The following is a 20,114-nucleotide window of genomic DNA, read 5'->3' as shown; positions in this document are numbered from 1 at the left end:
AAATAGCGTTAAATAGGGGCAGAGGTGGGCGTTACATTAGTGTGTGTGTTATGCGTTTATTACCCACCTAAGTTGCCGAAATAACTTTGCAAAGTCTCCGTTTTCGCCTGTCAATCAGGCTGGTCAGGTCACATGGGCGTGGTGTCTTCACCCAGATTTGGCGTAGTTTTCCGTTGGTGGCGTAGTGGTGTGCGCATGCCCAAAGTCCGGAATCCTCTTCCAGGGGATTTAAAATAGCGCGGTGTTCGTTATTGCATTGGTGATCGGTGGGCGCGGCCATCTTCCTTTGGCCGCGCGTGCGCAGAAGCGGCGCTCTGCTGGCCGCGGCTTCAGGAAAATGGCCGCGGGATGCCGCGCGTGCGCAGATGGATATCGCGGCGGCCATTTTCCTGAAGCCGCGGCCAGCAGAGCGCCGCTTCTGCGCACGCGCGGCCAAAGGAAGATGGCCGCGCCCACCGATCACCAATGCAATAACGAACACCGCGCTATTTTAAATCCCCTGGAAGAGGATTCCGGACTTTGGGCATGCGCACACCACTACGCCACCAACGGAAAACTACGCCAAATCTGGGGGAAGACAACGCCCATGCGACCTGACCAGCCTGATTGACAGGCGAAAACGGAGACTTTGCAAAGTTATTTCGGCAACTTAGGTGGGTAATAAACGCATAACACACACACTAATGTAACGCCCACCTCTGCCACTATTTAACGCTATTTTTATCCCATCTTCCAAAAACGTGGTGACAGGTTCCCTTTAAGATTTGCCTTCATTGGAACTTCGGAGTCTAAACAACAACAACAAGGTAACATTCTTCTAGCATTCACCAAACTAAGACTGGTCCAGAACTTGTTTCCATTGCTCCAGAGTGCAGCAGCAGCAGCGTGCTTTACACTACTCCATCCAATACTTGGCACTGTGCTTGGTGATGTAAGGCTCGCATGCAGCTGCTCGGCCATGCAGATCCATGCTCTGAAGCTCTTGTCGCACACTTTTTATGTTGATGCTAATGCCATAGGACATTTGGACCGCTGCACTTATTGAGTCAGCAGATTGTTGGTGACTTTTATACACTATGAAAGTCATCACTCAGTGACCTCGCTCTGTACCTTTACATGGTCTTCACTTTATAGCCAAGTTGCTGTGGTCCCTAAATGCTTCCGCTTTCAATATTACCACTTACAGCTCATCAAACAATATTTAGTAGAGAAAAATATATTTTTTTAAACTTTAGTAACTGACTTGTTACAATGGTGGCTCTTATACCTGGACCACACTTTATTCCAGTGATATCTTTAGCACAACCCATTGTTTTACAAATGTTTGTAAAGGAAGACTACTGAATTTTTGGCAATGGGACTTAATTAAAAGCCTTAATGCAATGATTTAAGGGAATCTGTCACCATTTTTTGCTACCTCATCTGAGAGCAGCATAATGTAAGGAAAAAGACTGTAATTCCAACGATGTTAACTGGATGCAGCCGATAATACAGAGTTTTCTCTGCTGTAAATGTAGCAGTGCTCAGAAAGCTGCCCTCACCCACATCACTGATTAGCAGCTGCTATGCAAATTGTAAGCTGCTAATCAGTACTGGGGGCAGGACTGGACCAGGAGGCACAAGGACAGCTAGTCCAGCTGTGATAATCTCCTGCTGATAAAACACTGATAGTGTTGAAACTACAGCAACCAGCCTAATAAGAGAAACATCATTAAATCATTGTCTCTGCCCCTACCTCATAGTGTTCTTAGATTAAGTAGCAAAAACCTGGTTACAGATTCCCTTTAAGAGGTGTGTCCGAATCATTTTGTCCACATAGCGCATGTTCCACTGAGAATAAGAGGCTAAAAGTCATCTATACTCCCACCAGAAACTAAGAATTAAATCTTCATCTAAACACAGTTATGGGCATCATTAGATTTCAGGAAATAGCAGCCATAATATGCAATGAGAACAATGGGAATATTGGTATTCCTAAAATGCCTGAAGCAGAGAAGGGAGTTATGGTGGATGAGTCAGTAAACTAACAGCAATGTGTCACGATGTTTGTTAAGTAGGTATCCACATTCTGAAATATATTATATCAAAATACTTTAACCACAGATTTAGAATCCAGGAACCTGAAGACCCGAACTTAGTCTAACCATGCGGAAAATGACTGCAGTGGACTAGATCAGTTTGCTCATGTGCTGTCGCTGTATGTCACTAATCTTCGGTAGCATTTAGTTCTGTCACTTTATCCCAATTATCATCTCTGTGAAAAGTTCACAATACAGTCCTGGTTGGCTTGTAAAGTTCGCCTGCACATCGCGTAAGAGCAGCACAAAGCATAATCTGCCTCTTTTATATACTACTACTTACGGTATATGGCGTCTTTGAGTGGTCATTGTGTCGCTAACAATGAGGACACCATTGGTGCAGAATGCAGATTACTCCATTGCTATTATTCTTGGTTTCATACTCCCAAATTACATTTTGTCAGATCATTTTGATAATGTGTAACCACAATACTGAGAACATGCATATTTTAGTTAGCTTGATACCAATTGTTATTTTTAAGGATTTAAATTATATTTGCAATGGGACATTAAACCTAGTTACAGCTGAAGTCTATTATAGGCGGCTTATACAAAGGGCCAGTAATTGACAAGTCATTTACAGTTGTTGCCACAATATTGTGTATTTCTTCCGCACTGTGATCAATAGCTGCTGCATGCAGATGGCTCCCAGCTCAGATTCCTAGTTGTGAATTTCAACCATGGAGCCTGGCAATGTATAAGTAGCAGGTCCCCGTCATACATGGGTACATGTGCTGCCAGCTGAAATGTATTTCCAACACATCTACTACTTTAGAATTTCTTTATATTTTGATTCTAATGTTTAATCAACTATTTTTTTTCTTCATTTTTGTTAGGATCAAAATGACCTGCAGTTTATATCTACATGAAAGCCATAGTATACCGTACTTTTTTTTTCCTTTTTTTTTATTGTTGGCGTAAATGCTTCTGTGTATTTATTCTAAATGATTTCTCACTTTTTGCTGTGTTGCAAACAGTAGGTGGCTGTATTATCACTAATTGGTTGGTTGTGTTATCTATAGCCTATGAAGACTGAGCTAGGCTAAAGTAGGTCACAATAATATTGCCGATATTAAGCAACTGGCCTGATATTGAAGAACATTAAAGCTTAAGTGCTAATTTGATATTAAAAAATCTACTACATTTTGATTAGAGGAATGTTCTCATGGTCCAGACTGCTGAAGCAGGTTACTAAGCTGTAGCTATTTCTCTTCTACTTTGGCTACACAATGCACTGGGCATCATTGCGCCCATGTTTGCCATAATGGAGATAGGAACTGGCATAGTCATATTTACAGGGGTTATCCAGGCCTTTTCTTTCTTTTCAATATGCCTAAGAATTAACAGGCAGATAGTTGCTAGCTACCTTCCTGTTGTTCCCGACGCTGATCTCTGCCAGCACAGTGCGGTCACAAACCACTCCTACTGGTGATTCAGCTGCTTCCACTGACACCATGTCTACAGAGCAGCAGCTTCTTTTCCGCTCTGCTGATGGAGCGTGACTGCTGTCATGCTGATTGACAGCTGGCTCCCCACTGGCAAATGCAGGAAGCCGTATGTCAATCAGCAAGATGTCGACAGTCACACCCCATTGACAGAGCAGCCCGGAGTAGCTGAATCGCCGGCAGGAGAGGTAGGTGACCGCTCTGAGCTGTCACCGGGTACAACAGCAACTACCTGCCAGTTACTTTTTAGGCACATAGTAAAGAAAAAAACAAATGTTGGCTAACCCCTTTAACGTTCATGTTGTGGTCTAGTTCTAGGAAAGATGTGTATACTGTGTAGCATGTGTAAGGAGGTGAAACACAAGAAGAGTCAGGGGGTCGTTACCTTCTCGGCTCTGGTACTGGAAGGAATCCGGGCAGAGAGCGGGAAAGGCACGTGCACAAGGGACAGAGCAGCGGTCAGAGCAGGGTGCAGCTGTGCTCTGGGAGAGAGAGAGAGCTCCCGGTCAGAGGACAAATACAGGGAGATTGCCCAGAAAGACTGCAGCTTGTGAGTACATGAAAGCGGACTCTGTTGTGACTGGAGAGGGGTGCTTTGAGACCCGTGTAGAGACATTAGCCTGTGCAGAGACTGTGACCCCCCTGGTCCCCGTGGTATCAGTACAGAGACTGTGATTCCTGGTACAGTGACTTAACAGTGCAGAGCCCCTGATTCCTGGTACAGAGACTTAACAGTGACGAGCCCCTGATTCCTGGCTGTGCTGTAAAAGCTAAAGACTCAGAGCGTGTGCATACCACATTAACTCCCGAAACCCCAGGCAGCAGGCTCCTAGAGACTACTCAGCCCACGGACAACAGAGGGACGACAAGTGCCGCTGTTTCTCTTTGGAGAAGACGACCCTTCAAGCAAGTCCTCATCAGACTGATAAGTGTTCTTTTTTCAAGAAATCTTGCTTACTTCTGTTACATTGTTTGACTCCCATATTTTTGCACTGTTTTATTGCTAGTTATTTTCCATTGCTTCCTCCCTGCGAGGAGAACCTGATTCCTGTTATTAAACCCCTCAACTGTTGGTCTGTCTGTTCCATGGTGACATACTCAGTACCTGCATACTATTACACATGCCCATATCTATATAGTTACCATCAGGCCACTGACAGTGGTGTCAGCGTGGGTTAGCCTTATTTCACTATTCCAGAATACTATGAAGCTAGCTTGCAAAAAAAGAGGGTGTATGTTAGGTGTCCAGCTCCCGCCTCTGCACAGGGGGAATCCCAAACCATCTCCGCTGCGGTCTCCCTTTCTTCTCCCGCCGCGGTGGAGCCTGCTCAGCGGAGACGTCAGTCCTAGTGTCTATCTCAGGCTGATACTGGGCGACTGGTTACTACTGTTCTTCCAGACTCTGCCTTTGTAGTCAGCGCTGATCAGCGGCGAGCAGATCTTTCTGGGACTAAGTCCTACTTTTCCCATACTGGGCATGCCCACAGGATGACCTCCCATTGGAGATCGGTGGTCACATGTGCAGGTCCTGAGGCGGTTCCTATTGGACCACCAGGAAGGTCCTTAACTGCTAAAGCTATAAAAGGTTCGCATGGCCGCATGGCCATGCGCTAATATCAACCTATGTAATGAGCTCAGCGCCAGTGTGGTCATGTTTGCATGTGGTCAGGGTTTGGCAGAAATAAGCCCCTAGAATACCGGCACCTCCGGTGAGGAGTTTTGTGTATGTGGATTCAGGGCTGGCGTATAGCCACTAGAATTCCGGCTCCACCGGAGAGGAGCTGCGTGTGTGCTTTGTTGACTGCATGACCACTATCTGCTCTATTAGGTAGCTGTGTTCCTCCTGTGAGGTTAACAGGGCACAGCGTTCTCTTTCTTGACAAATCTGTGAAGTAACAGAGTTCGTTTATACCACCATATAGTCCCGCCTTTACTAGCAACAGGTTCTCTCCTGCACGGTGGACCCCGGGTTGTGAACGCACCTACTACTTCTAATATATATATTCGGTGCATTCCGCCAACCCTAACAGGTGTATCTTCACTTTTTAAGATATTGAGGGGCAGGAAACAGTCAATCCATCATATTTCAGTACAGAGGACGCTAAAGTAAATCAAAAGCAAAAGTTTTCACTATAGTACCTTACATATAGTCATTTTTTGGCACCCTTGAAATAGTTCCGGAAAATGAGGTATATTTCCCAGAAAATTATTGTAGTTATTAATGTTTTGTTATACACATGTTTATTCCCTCTGTATGTATTGGAACAACACAAAAACAGAGAAAAAAAAGCAAATCGGATATCATTTCACACAAAAACCCACTATTGGGCTGGACAAAATTGTTGGCACCCTCAACTTAATATTTGGTTGCACACCCTTTGGAATAAATAACTGCAATCAATTGCTTCCTATAACTATCAATAAGCTTCTTACATCGCTCGACTGGAATTTTGGGCCATTCTTCATTTGCAAATTGTTTCAGGGCTCTCAAATTTGAAGGCTTCTACCAACAGCAACTTCTACTTCTAACAGCAATTTTAAGATCTCTCCACAGGTGTTCAATGGGATTTAGATCCTGACCCATTGCAGGCCACTCCAGAATTCTTCAGCGCTTTCTTTCAATCCATTTCTGGATGCTCCTTGAAGTATGTTTGCAGTCATTGTCCTGCTGGAAGACCATGACCTAGGACACAAACTCAGCTTTCCCACACTGGGCACTACATTGTGACCCAAAGTCCTTTCATAATCTTCAGCTTTCATGATGGCTTGCACACAGTTATGGCACCAAGTGTCAAAGGCAGCAAAATAACCCCAAAACATCTTTGAACCTCCATCATATTTGACAGTAGATACTGTGTACTTTTCTTTCTAGGCCTCATTTCATTTTTGGAAGAATGATGTGCTTCACCAAAAAGCTCTATCTTGGTCTCTTCTGTCCACAAGATGCTTTCCCAGAAGGATTTTGACTTCCTCACATACATTTTGGCAAACTGCAGTCTAGATTTTTTAACTCTCTTTGTCAACAATGGGGTCCTCCTGGGTTTCCTGCCATACACTAATGCACCCTGACCCTGCAGGATAGCTTGATTTTCTTTACAACTATCCTGCGTTGCAACCTTTCATCAATTTTTTTCTGCCATCTGCGTCAAGGGAGATTAGCTACAGTGCCATGGGTTGTAAACTTCTTGATTATGTTTCGCACCGAGGACAAAGGAACATCCAGATCTCTGGAGATGGACTTATAACCTTGAAATTGTTGATATTGTTGAACATTTTTGGTTCTCAAGACCTTAGACAGTTCTCTTCTCTTCTTTCTGTTCTCCATGCTCGGTGTGGTACATAAAGACACACAATGCAAAGACTGAGTCAACTTCTTGCTTCAGGTTTCAGGTGTGATTTTAATGTTGCCCACACCTGTTACTTGCCACAGGTGAGTTTAAGCTAGCATCACATGTTTCAAACAACGTTGCTTATCAATCATTTTTGGAAAGGTGCCAACAATTTTGCCCACCCATTTTGGGGTTTTGTGTGAAATTATGTCCAGTTTGCCTTTTTTTTTCCAATACACATAAGGGAAATAAATATGTATATAACAAAACATGTGTAATTGCAATAATTTTCTGGGAGAAATGCTTCATTTTCAGGGACAATATCAATGGTGCCAACTCTTTCAGCCATGACTATAGTTAAGTCTGGTTCACTGGTGAACACAGACAGAAGAGGACTCCTGTACATGAACAATACATGGGCACTTCGCAGTCCAATGGCTCATCATAAATCACAATTACACCTGCTTTGCAGATGGAAATGGGCCCCCTTACCTCTTGGGCCCCTGTGTGGCTGCACAGGTGGCACCAATGATATTTCCACCCCTGGCTTGTTTACTTTGTGGTAAGTTTGTTACCTAGCGGTCATGATACAATTTATTGCATTTGCTCAAAATCATATTCATGGCTATGCTGCTGTGACCCAGATACTGAGCCAGTTCCAATTCAGTAGAGAGGAAAGAACAACACTTGTCTTTTTAACATTCATTACAGACTGTGATTTGGATTCTGTGGTAAATGATATTTTCATCCATGTTGTCGTTCAGCTTTTTCATGGTAAAACAGATGTAAATTTCAAGAGAGTTTTGAAGGTCTACATCTGAAGATTTATAAGTTCTTCACGCTCTCTGAAGTCATAGGACAAAGGGGACCTTCATTATGCTTTTAATTCCAGTTCCCAAATATATGTTATCATCGTGAAGTGCTAAACAATATTTTGAAGGAATACATGTTCTATAAATTATTTATCCACGCAACACATCCATCTTCATCTACAATTCATCATAGTGACGGAACGGCCAACGGAATAATTTCAGTGCACATGAGAAAGTAAAGATTAGTAGAAGTCAACCAAAGAAATTCCTCCTGCCATCCCCGACTATTGTTAGTTTGTACTCTGAGGAAGCAGTACTGCAGTAAGTAATACTCACGTTGCACTCAGACATTGTATTAGAAGGACACAAATAAATGAGATGCTGTCTGAATAGCGCATGATCTAAATATTAAAGCAAGGAACATTGTCAAGTGACATAAATCCAGACTAGAAATGAGAAACTTTAGAAATTGTTGCAATGCATCTTTTCGCACTTAAATTATGAGTCATCTGAATGATTTCCCCTGTCTCCAATGCTCATTGGTGCATTTTAGATAAGAACCTTTTGCACTCAAGTGTCATAAATCCATCAACCCTACCCCATCATCAAGATCTAAATACAATGTCAGATGGGCCATGAAAGTTACCAGAGTTTCTTCTAAACAGAATGTAAATACTGCTGCTCGTATACTTCATTTTTAGCAATCCAATATTGACATTCGGTAACAAGGGAATACGTTCACTGCACACTGAAGGCATAAAAACATACATAAGAAAGATCAAAAAGTTGAATATATACAAACTCATATCCTTTCAAAAGGAGCACATATTCTGTAATTCTTAATAGTTTTGTTTTGCCAAGGTGACAAATAAGGTTCTATAGATTAAAACATACATAGACTTTTTCAATCAATTTTTTTTTTCTTACAAAGGGCCGGAGACCCTCAACTGCCGTTACCATTGCAGATTTACAAGTATTTCTTCAATTGTCAGGTATACAAGACAATTATACCATCTACAAACCTGTTAGTCCCTGAGATCGAACCTGTATAGGATTGTTCAGCTTTTCTTGTGCTCACATCTTTAGTTACAATGTCAATATGGAGATGTGCATTTGATGGAAAAGGCCCATGTGTGCACACATTCATTTGCTGCATAGGGAAAGGTCAAATGAAGAAGGGACAAATATGGACTCTCCTGATTAATCAATTTCCAAAGTTCAACTTACATATAATTAGACTACTATTACCATGAAATTGTTAATAAAAATAAACAAATAAATTAATTAATGAAACGATGGCATACAGATTGCAACAGATTGACTCATAGATGACCTTATCACAACACTCCAGTAAGCTATTTTCCAGTGAAAAAGATGCCAATAATCTGTGCCAGTCTTTTCATATGTCTTTTTGCAGAACATTCAGAGTAACTGAGTGCAAGCATTATCTTTAAGAAAGGGAAGGTTGAGAGAATATATTTTTTAAGTAATTAATTAATTAAGCCGATTATAATAAATAAAAAACGGGAAGCGCCAAATGGCACCAATAATACAGAATAAACTAAAAAGCACACTGAGTTTGTGATCGTACCACTTGCATATTCAGTATAGACATAGCAATTCCTATCTGCGGCCAGTCTTCTTTTATGGCATTCTCACACACCGTACTGGCAACCGTCCCTGCTAACAGCACACTATGACACCTGATTTACTCCAATTACCGTTCACTCAATACATCATCACCCTCACTGGACAAGTCAATGAATGGAATCCAGGAAAGACATAAGGAAACTGCCTCTCTACATTCCAGATATTCTGTCTGCCATATTACAACCATCATCAATTTTACAGAATGAGGAAACCCCAACCCCACTGATACTGGCATACTCCTGATGCTGACATCCCAGCGATCACCTAGTGAACGAGGGAGGAAGATTAATCTCTGCAATCCATGTGCTCATAGTAACGTGTACAGTTTAAGAAATATATATATATATGTGTGTGTGTGTGTGTAAACATGTATAATGACTACAGTGACTACATACATTGGTACAGTATTTATATACATATAGTAGTATAGTACAATATATATATACACATATAATAAGTGACTACATAAATGAGCAAAGTAACTACTCATGCACAGTATATATATACACACATATAGTGACTACATACAGGAGCACAGTATATATACATATAGTAAGCGACTACATACATGAGGACAATATACATATATACATATTGTCACCCACACAGGTGGCGCACATGGTTGGTGAACCCACTGTGCCACGGGTCCAGGCTTACCTAGGTGGAGTATAGCTAAGCGGCTACCTGGTGTTCACTCTAGCTCCTGATGGAGGAGTCAAGCTTGAGCTGCAGGTAGCCCTCAGGTACCACTCCTAGGTAGTCCCCTGTATTGCAGCTGGTGATCCCAAGGGTCCCACATGGACTCGGACTCCGTTCAGACTACTGCTCGGGCTGGATGAATACTGACATGGAGTCACAGACAGGACCAGATTCAAAGACAGCTATAACAGTCTGGATACACTGAGTACACGTTCAGACACGGCTCTTGGAAACTGATGCACTGGCCACACAGACCAGGGGTGCAGGTTCAAGCACTGGCTGCATAAGGACCAGGGGTTTGGGCTCAGGCACTGGCCACACAAGGAACAGAGGTTTGGGTTCAGGACCTGGCCTCACAAGTTCTAAGGGTTCGGGTACTAACTTCATGATACTAGGACATGGGATGACCTGGCAACATACAGTTACACACACTACCAACTACTAGGAATTTATAAGGGTTGCTCAGGCACCTCCCTAATGGGGAAGGTGCCTTTTATACAAATATGCCTTCAAGGCTTGGCTGGGGGCATTAGACCATGTGCGCATTGCTCCTTTAAGAGCAGGGGAACATGTGTGCACACTAGTCGCGCTGCCGAGAGGTGCAGACACAAGAAGCAGGGAGCACGCCACATAGCCAGGGCAGTGAGTATGCTGAAGTACCTGTATGGAGGGGAAGGGGAATCATGCAATGGCACCAGCATTAGCGTTACACATACAGTTTAGTAAGTGACTACATGCATGAGCACAGTATATATATACATACAGTAATGGCAAAAAGTATTCACACCCCTGCAATTCTGTCAGATAATACTCAGTTTCTTCCTGAAAATGATTGCAAACACAAATTCTTTGTTATTATCATCATTTAATTTGTCTTAAATGAAAAAACACAAAAGAGAATGAAGCAAAAAGCAAAAAATTGATCATTTCACACAAAACTCCAAAAATGGGCCAGACAAAAGTATTGGCACCCTCAGCCTAATACTTGGTTGCACAACCTTTAGCCAAAATAACTGCGACCAACCGCTTCTGGTAACCATCAATGAGTTTCTTACAATGCTCTGCTGGAATTTTAGACCATTCTTCTTTGGCAAACTGCTCCAGGTTCCTGATATTTGAAGGGTGCCTTCTCCAAACTGCCATTTTTAGATCTCTCCACAGGTGTTCTATGGGATTCAGGTCTGGACTCATTGCTGGCCACCTTAGAAGTCTCCAGTGCTTTCTCTCAAACCATTTTCTAGTGCTTTTTGAAGTGTGTTTTGGGTCATTGTCCTGCTGGAAGACCCATGACCTCTGAGGGAGACCCAGCTTTCTCACACTGGGCCCTACATTATGCTGCAAAATTTGTTGGTAGTCTTCAGACTTCATAATGCCATGCACACGGTCAAGCAGTCCAGTGCCAAAGGCAGCAAAGCCAACCCAAAACATCAGGGAACCTCCGCCATGTTTGACTGTAGGGACCGTGTTCTTTTCTTTGAATGCCTTTTTTTCTCCTGTAAACTCTATGTTGATGCCTTTGCCCAAAAAGCTCTACTTTTGTCTCATCTGACCAGAGAACATTCTTCCAAAACGTTTTAGGCTTTTTCAGGTAAATTTTGGCAAACTCCACCCTGGCTTTTTTATGTCTCGGGGTAAGAAGTGGGGTCTTCCTGGGTCTCCTACCATGCAGTCCCTTTTCATTCAGACGCCGACGGATAGTAAGGGTTGACACTGTTTGGATGTTAGTCGAGGTTCTTTATCCAACATCCGCACAATCTTGTGTTGAAATCTCTTGTCAATTTTTCTTTTCCGTCCACATCTTGGGAAGTTAGCCACAGTGCCATGGGCTTTAAACTTCTTGATGACACTGCGCATAGTAAACCCAGGAACATTCAGGTCTTTGGAGATGGACTTGTAGCCTTGAGATTGCTCATGCTTCCTCACAATTTGGTTTCTCAAGTCCTCAAACAGTTCTTTGGTCTTCTTTCTTTTCTCCATGCTCAATGTGGTACACACAAGGACACAGGACAGAGGCTGAGTCAACTTTAATCCATGTCAACTGGCTGCAAGCGTGATTTAGTTATTGCCAACACCTGTTAGGTGCCACAGGTAAGTTACAGGTGCTGTTAATTACACAAATTAGAGAAGCATCACATGATTTTTCGAACAGTGCCAATACTTTTGTCCACCCCCTTTTTTATGTTTGGTGTGGAATTATATCCAATTTGGCTTTAGAACAATTCTTTTTGTGTTTTTTCATTTAAGACAAATTAAATGAAGATAATAATACCAAAGAATTTGTGTTTGCAAACATTTTCAGGAAGAAACTGAGTATTATCTGACAGAATTGCAGGGGTGTGAATACTTTTGGCCATGACTGTATAGTAGGTGACTGTATAAGCACAGTATATACACATATATAGTAAGTGACTACATACATTAGCACAGTATATATATATATATATATATATATATATATATATATATATATATATATATATATATAGTGGGTATGGAACGTATTCAGACCCCTTTAAATTTTTCACTCTGTGTTTCATTGCAGCCATTTGTTAAATTAAAAAAAAGTTAATTTTTTTCTCATTAATGTACACTCTGCACCCCATCTCGACTGAAAAAAAACCCAGAAATGTAGTAATTTTTGCAAATTTATTAAAAAAGAAAAACTGAAATATCACATGGTCATAAGTATTCAGACCATTTGATCAGTATTGACTAGAAGCACCTTTTGAGTACAGCCATTAGTCTTCTTGGGAATGATGCAACAAGTTTTCACACCTGGATTTGGGGATCCTCTGCCATTCTTCCTTGCAGATCCTCTCCAGTTCCGTCAGGTTGGATGGTGATCATTGGTGGACAGCCATTTTCAGGTCTCTCCAGAGATGCTCAATTGGGTTTAGGTCAAGGCTCTGGCTGGGTGAGTCAAGAATAGTCACAGAGTTGTTCTGAAGCCACTCCTTGGTTATTTTAGCTGTGTGCTTAGGGCATTGTCTTGTTGGAAGGTGAATCTTCGGCCAAGTCTGAAGTCCAGAGCACTCTGGAAGAGGTTTTCATCCAGGATATCTCTGTACTTGGCCACATTCATGTTTCCTTCAATGACAACAAGTCATCCTGTCCCTGCAGCTGAAAAACACCCCCATAGTATGATGCAGCCACCACCATGTTTCATTGTTGGGATTGTATTGGGCAGGTGATGAGCAGTGCCTGGATTTCTCCACACACACCGCTTAAATTATCACCAAAAAGGTCTATCTTTATCTCATCAGATCAGAGAATCTTATTTCTCATAATCTGGGATTCCTTCACGTGTTTTTTAGCAAACTCTATGTGGGCTTTCATATGTCTTGCACTGAGGAGAGGCTTCCGTCGGGCCACTCTGCCATAAAGGCCTGACTGGTGGAAGGCTACAGTGATAGTTGACTTTGTGGAACTTTCTCCCATCTCTCTACTGCATCTCTGGAGCTCAGCCACAGTGATCTTGGGGTTCTTCTTTACCTCTTTCACCTCCCACAATTGCTCAGTTTGGCTGGTCCCAAACTTCTTCCATTTAAGGATTATGGAGGCCACTGTGCTCTTAGGAACCTTGAGTACTGCAGAAATTCTGTTGTAACCTTGGCCAGATTTGTGCCTTGCCACAATTCTGTCTCTGAGCTCCATGGCCAGTTCCTTTGACCTCTTGACTCTCATTTGATCTGACATACACAGTGAGCTATGAGGTCTTATATAGACAGGTGTGTGCCTTTCCAAATCAAGTCCTATCAGTTTAATTAAACACAGCTGGCCTCCAATGAAGGAGTAGAACCTGCTCCAGGAGGATCACAAGGAAATGGACAGCATATGACTTAAATATGAGTGCCTGAGCAAAGGGTTTGAATACTTATAACCATGTGATATTTCAGTTTTTCTTTTCTATTAAATTTGCAAAAATTTCTACCTTTCTGGGGGGTTTTCAGTCAAGATGGGGTGCAGAGCACATTAATGAAAAAAAAGAACTTTCTTGAATTTACCAAATCGCTGCAAAGAAACAAAGAGTGAAAAATTTAACGGGGTCTGAGTACTTTCTGCACCCACTGTATATATATATATATATATATATATATATATATATATATAGATATATATATATATATATATATATATTTAGTACGTGAGTACATGCATGAGCACAGTATATATATATATATATTTATATATATAGTAGGTGACTATATAAGCACTGTATATATACACATATAGTAAGTGACTGCATACATGAGCACAGTATACTGTATATATATATACATATATACATACATATAAGTGACTGCATAGATGAGCACATTATATATATATAGTAAGTGACTGCATACATGAGCACAGTGTATATATACATATAGTAAGGGACTGCATAGATCAGCACAATATATAAGTACATATAGTAGGTGACTGCATATATGAGCACAGTATACACTCACCGGCCACTTTATTAGGTACACCATGCTAGTAACGGGTTGGACCCCCTTTTGCCTTCAGAACTGCCTCAATTCTTCGTGGCATAGATTCAACAAGGTGCTGGAAGCATTCCTCAGAGATTTTGGTCCATATTGACATGATGGCATCACACAGTTGCCGCAGATTTGTCGGCTGCACATCCCAAAGATGCTCCATACAAGGCAGGATGGATCCATGCTTTCATGTTGTTTATGCCAAATTCTGACCCTACCATCCGAATGTCGCAGCAGAAATCGAGACTCATCAGACCAAGCAACGTTTTTCCAATCTTCTACTGTCCAATTTCGATGAGCTTGTACAAATTGTAGCCTCAGTTTCCTGTTCTTAGCTGAAAGGAGTGGTACCCGGTGTGGTCTTCTGCTGCTGTAGCCCATCTGCCTCAAAGTTCGACGCACTGTGCGTTCAGAGATGCTCTTAGGCCTACCTTGGTTGTAACGGGTGGCGATTTGAGTCACTGTTGCCTTTCTATCAGCTCGAACCAGTCTGCCCATTCTCCTCTGACCTCTGGCATCAACAAGGCATTTCCGCCCACAGAACTGCCGCTCTCTGGATTTTTTTTCTTTTTCGGACCATTCTCTGTAAACCCTAGAGATGGTTGTGCGTGAAAATCCCAGTAGATCAGCAGTTTCTGAAATACTCAGACCAGCCCTTCTGGCACCAACAACCATGCCACGTTCAAAGGCACTCAAATCACCTTTCTTCCCCATACTGATGCTCGGTTTGAACTGCAGGAGATTGTCTTGACCATGTCTACATGCCTAAATGCACTGAGTTGCCGCCATGTGATTGGCTGATTAGAAATTAAATGTTAACAAGAAGTTGGACAGGTGTACCTAATAAAGTGGCCGGTGAGTGTATATACATATAGTAAGTGACTGCATATATGAGAACAATATATATACTGTACAGTATATATAGTAAGTGACTGCACAAATGAGCACAGTATATATATATAAACTGTACATATACATATAGTGACTGCATACATGAGCACAGTATATATACACCTATATTAAGTGACTGCATACATGAGCACAGTATATATAGTAAGTGACTGCATGCATGAGCACAGCATATATATATAGATACATATAGTAAGTGACTGCATACATGAGCACAGTATATACTGTATATACATATAGTAAGTGACTGTATACATGAGCTCAGTATATATACATATAGTAAGTGACTGCGCACATGAGCACAGTATATATATATACATATAGTAAGTGACTGCGTACATGAGCACAGTATGTATATATATATACACATATAATAAGTGACTGCGTACATGAGCACAGTATATATACTTATAGTAAGTGACTGCATACATGAGCACAGTATATATATACATATAAAGTGACTGTGTACATGAGCACAGTATATATATATATACATATAGTAAGTGACTGTGCACATGAGCACAGTATATATATATATACATATAGTAAGTGACTGCGCACATGAGCACAGTATATATATATACATATAGTAAGTGACTGCGTACATGAGCACAATATATATATACACATATAGTAAGTGACTGCGTACATGAGCACAGTATATATATATATACATATAGTAAGTGACTGCATACATGAGCACAGTATATATGCATATAGTAAGTGACGGCATACATGAGCACAGTATATATATATAGATACATATAGTAAGTGACTGCATACATGAGCACAGTATATATATATATATAGCAAGTGACTGCATATATGAGCATAGTATATATATACATATAGTAAGTGACTGCATACATGAGTGCAGTATATATATACATATAGTAAGTGACTGCATACATGAGCGCAGTATATATATATATATACATACATATATATATACATATAGTAAGTGACTGCATACATGAGCACAGTATATATATATATATACATATAGTAAGTGACTGCATACATGAGCGCAGTATATATATATATATATATAGTGACTGCATACATGAGCGCAGTATATATATATATATAGTGACTGCATACATGAGCGCAGTATATATATATATACATATAGTAAGTGACTGCATACATGAGCGCAGTATATATATATATATACATATATATACATATAGTAAGTGACTGCATACATGAACACAGTATATATATATATACATATATATACATATAGTAAGTGACTGCATACATGAGCACAGTATATATATATATACATATAGTAAGTGACTGCATACATGAGCGCAGTATATATATATATATATAGTGACTGCATACATGAGCGCAGTATATATATATATATAGTGACTGCATACATGAGCGCAGTATATATATATATACATATAGTAAGTGACTGCATACATGAGCGCAGTATATATATATATACATATATATACATATAGTAAGTGACTGCATACATGAACACAGTATATATATATATACATATATATACATATAGTAAGTGACTGCATACATGAGCGCAGTATATATATATATATATATAGTGACTGCATACATGAGCGCAGTATATATATATATATATATATATATATTATATATATATATATATATATAGGTATATATACATATGTATACATATAGTAAGTGACTGCATACATGAGCACAGTATATATATACATATAGTAAGTGACTGCATACATGAGCGCAGTATATATATACATATAGTGACTGCATACATGAGCGCAGTATATATATATATATATATATATATATATATATACATATAGTAAGTGACTGCATACATGAGCGCAGTATATATATATATATAGTGACTGCATACATGAGCGCAGTATATATATATATATATATATATATATATATATATACATATGTATACATATAGTAAGTGACTGCATACATGAGCACAGTATATATTTATATATGACTGGATACATGAGCAGAGTCCCTAGTCCAGGCTTCACTCTTATACACATGTGTCCTCTTCACCTTTAGGTGCCTCCCCCCAATATCACACCCCACCTCACCTGTTGAAGCCTCCCCCTCCCGTTTGGGTCATTTCAGCTACCCAGAGGATCGCCCCCCGCAGTACTTACCCTCTATCTCGTCTTCGGGGAGCTGGGTGGGTGAGTGCTCTCTCAGTAATTCGGGGATAGTGTAGACCCCCCTGTACATTAACGCCGCCGTTACCGGGTGAAAAGGCATCTCTGCGGGCGAGGGGACACCCGGGGGCAGACACGACTCGCAGGGGCAGCATACGGAGTGACTGTCACCGAGAGACTGTCACCAGTGGATGATCACCAACACACAGTGCAGGCACTGCCACTGGCCGAGTGTCACAGGTGAGCTGCATGCGGGCACACAGTGGCTGTCACATTGAGAGGGTCCGCCACGTACTGAACGAATGTCAGGCTACAGAATGAGGGGATATCTTATGGAGAGACAGCCAGCAGAGTGGCAGCATGTCACATGAGGAGACAGCAGAGAGAGCATGGCAAGGAGAGACAGCTAAGAGAGGCAGGGAATGCTATCCTATGAGAGCGGTGAATGAAGAGCTGTCAGAGGAAGAGATGACAGAGAGAGACTCCTGTAGAGACGGCATGCGGTAGAACTCAGGTAGACAGCAAGGAATAATGCGAGACCTCTGCACTGTACAGTGACTGATGAAGACGGAGAAAGGGAGATGAGACAGATGGAAGAAGAGAATGTAGACAGTGAAAAAAAGAAGGAGTGTGGCAGGAGAGCAGGAAAGAGAGTGTGATCAGGAGCCTGGGAGACTGCAGGGAAGGAGAGAGGCAACAGGAGAGAGGGAAGAAGGAAGCCAGAATGAAAGAAATGACAAGGAGGGGGGACTGAGGATGGAGGGAGAAGGGGAAGACAGAATGGGAAGAAGGGGAGATGGAATGAGGTAGGAAGAAGGAGGGATAGAAAGTGCACATAGGAGAACAAGGGGCTAGATGGAGGTAACTACTGTCCCCTGTATATAGCTATAGCCCCCTGTATATCACTACAGCCCCATATATATCATTTAAGCCCCCTATATATCACTACAGCCCCCTGTAAATAGCTACATCCCCCTGTATATCACTACAGCCGTCTGTATATAACTACAGCCCCCTGTTTATCACTGCAGCCCCCTCTATATCACTACGACCCCCTGTATATCACTACAGCCCCCTGTATATCACTACAGCCCCCTATATATCACTACAGCCCCCTGTATATCACAACATCCCTCTGTATATAACTACAGCCCCTGTATATCACTACAGCCCCTATATATAACTACAGCCCCTGTCTATCACTACAGCCCCTATATATAACTACAGCCCCCTGTCTATCACTACAGCCCCCTGTATATCACTACAGCCCCCTGTATATAACTACAGCCCCCTGTATATCACTACAGCCCCCTGTATATAGCTACAGCCCTCTATATATAACTACAGCCATCTGTATATAACTACAGCAACCTATATCACTACAGCCCCCTGTATATAGCTACAGCCCCCTGTATATAAGTACAGCAACCTGTATAACTACAGCCCCCTATATATCACTGCAGCCCCCTGTATGTCACTTAAGCCCCCTATATATCACTACAGCCGTCTGTATATAACTGCAGCCCCCTGTCTATCACTACAGCCCATCTACATCACTACAGCCCCCTGTATATCACTACAGCCCCCTGTATATCACTACAGCCCCCTGTATATCACTACAGCCCTCTGTATATAACTACAGCCCTCTGTATATCACTACAGCCCCCTGTATATCACTACAGCCCCTATATATAACTACAGCCCCCATATATCACTACAGCCCCCTGTATATAGCTACTGCCCCCTATATATAACTACAGCCCTGTCTATCACTACAGCCCCTATATATCACTATAGCAACCTGTATCACTACAGCCCCCCATATATAGCTACATCCCCCTGTATATAAGTACAGAAACCTGTATCACTACAGCCCCCTGTATATCACTAGTCTCCTATATATAACTACAGCCCCCTGTATATAACTACAGCCCCCTGTATATCACTTAAGCCCCCTATATATCACTACAGCCCCCTGTATATAGCTACATCCCCCTGTATATCACTACAGCCATCTGTATATCACTACAGCCCCCTCTATATCACTACAGCCCCCTGTATATCACTACAGCCCCGTATATATAACTACAGCCCTCTATATATCACTACAGCCCCCTGTATATCACAACAGCCCTCGTCTATCACTACAGCCCCTGTATATAGCACAGCCGTCTGTATATCACTACAGCCCCCTATATATAACTACAGCCCCCTGTATATCACTACAGCCCCGTCTTATCACTACAGCCCCCTGTCTATCACTACAGCCCCCTATATATAACTACAGCCCCCTGTATATAACTACAGCCTCGTATATATAACTACAGCCCCTGTATATAACTACAGCAACCTGTATATCACTACAACCCCTATATAACTACAGCCCCCTGTATATCACTACAACCCCTATATATAAATACAGCCCCCTGTATATCACTACAACCCCTATATAACTACAGCCCCCTGTATATCACTACAACCCCTATATAACTACAGCCCCCTGTATATCACTACAGCCCCCTATATATAACTACAGCCCCCTGTATATCACTACAGCCCCC

The 20,114-nt window shown here is 41.6% G+C and overlaps 1 protein-coding gene across 1 annotated transcript in view; it reads right to left on the bottom strand.

Annotated features, from left to right (window-relative positions):
* CABP7 (calcium binding protein 7) overlaps positions 1-18,293 on the bottom strand; it is a 300,945-nt gene extending 282,652 nt beyond the window's left edge. Inside the window, exon 1 of the mRNA XM_077296989.1 lies at positions 17,548-18,293. Coding sequence (XP_077153104.1) covers positions 17,548-17,656 — 109 coding nt within the window. The 5' untranslated portion in view covers positions 17,657-18,293. The remainder of the gene's footprint in view (positions 1-17,547) is intronic.
* Between the last annotated feature and the right edge of the window lie 1,821 nt (positions 18,294-20,114).

This window comes from Ranitomeya variabilis, chromosome 1 (assembly GCF_051348905.1).
Source record: "Ranitomeya variabilis isolate aRanVar5 chromosome 1, aRanVar5.hap1, whole genome shotgun sequence".
Taxonomy (NCBI): domain Eukaryota; kingdom Metazoa; phylum Chordata; class Amphibia; order Anura; family Dendrobatidae; genus Ranitomeya; species Ranitomeya variabilis.
Note: the sequence above shows the minus strand (reverse complement) of the source record. Positions and strands in the feature narration are given on the sequence as shown.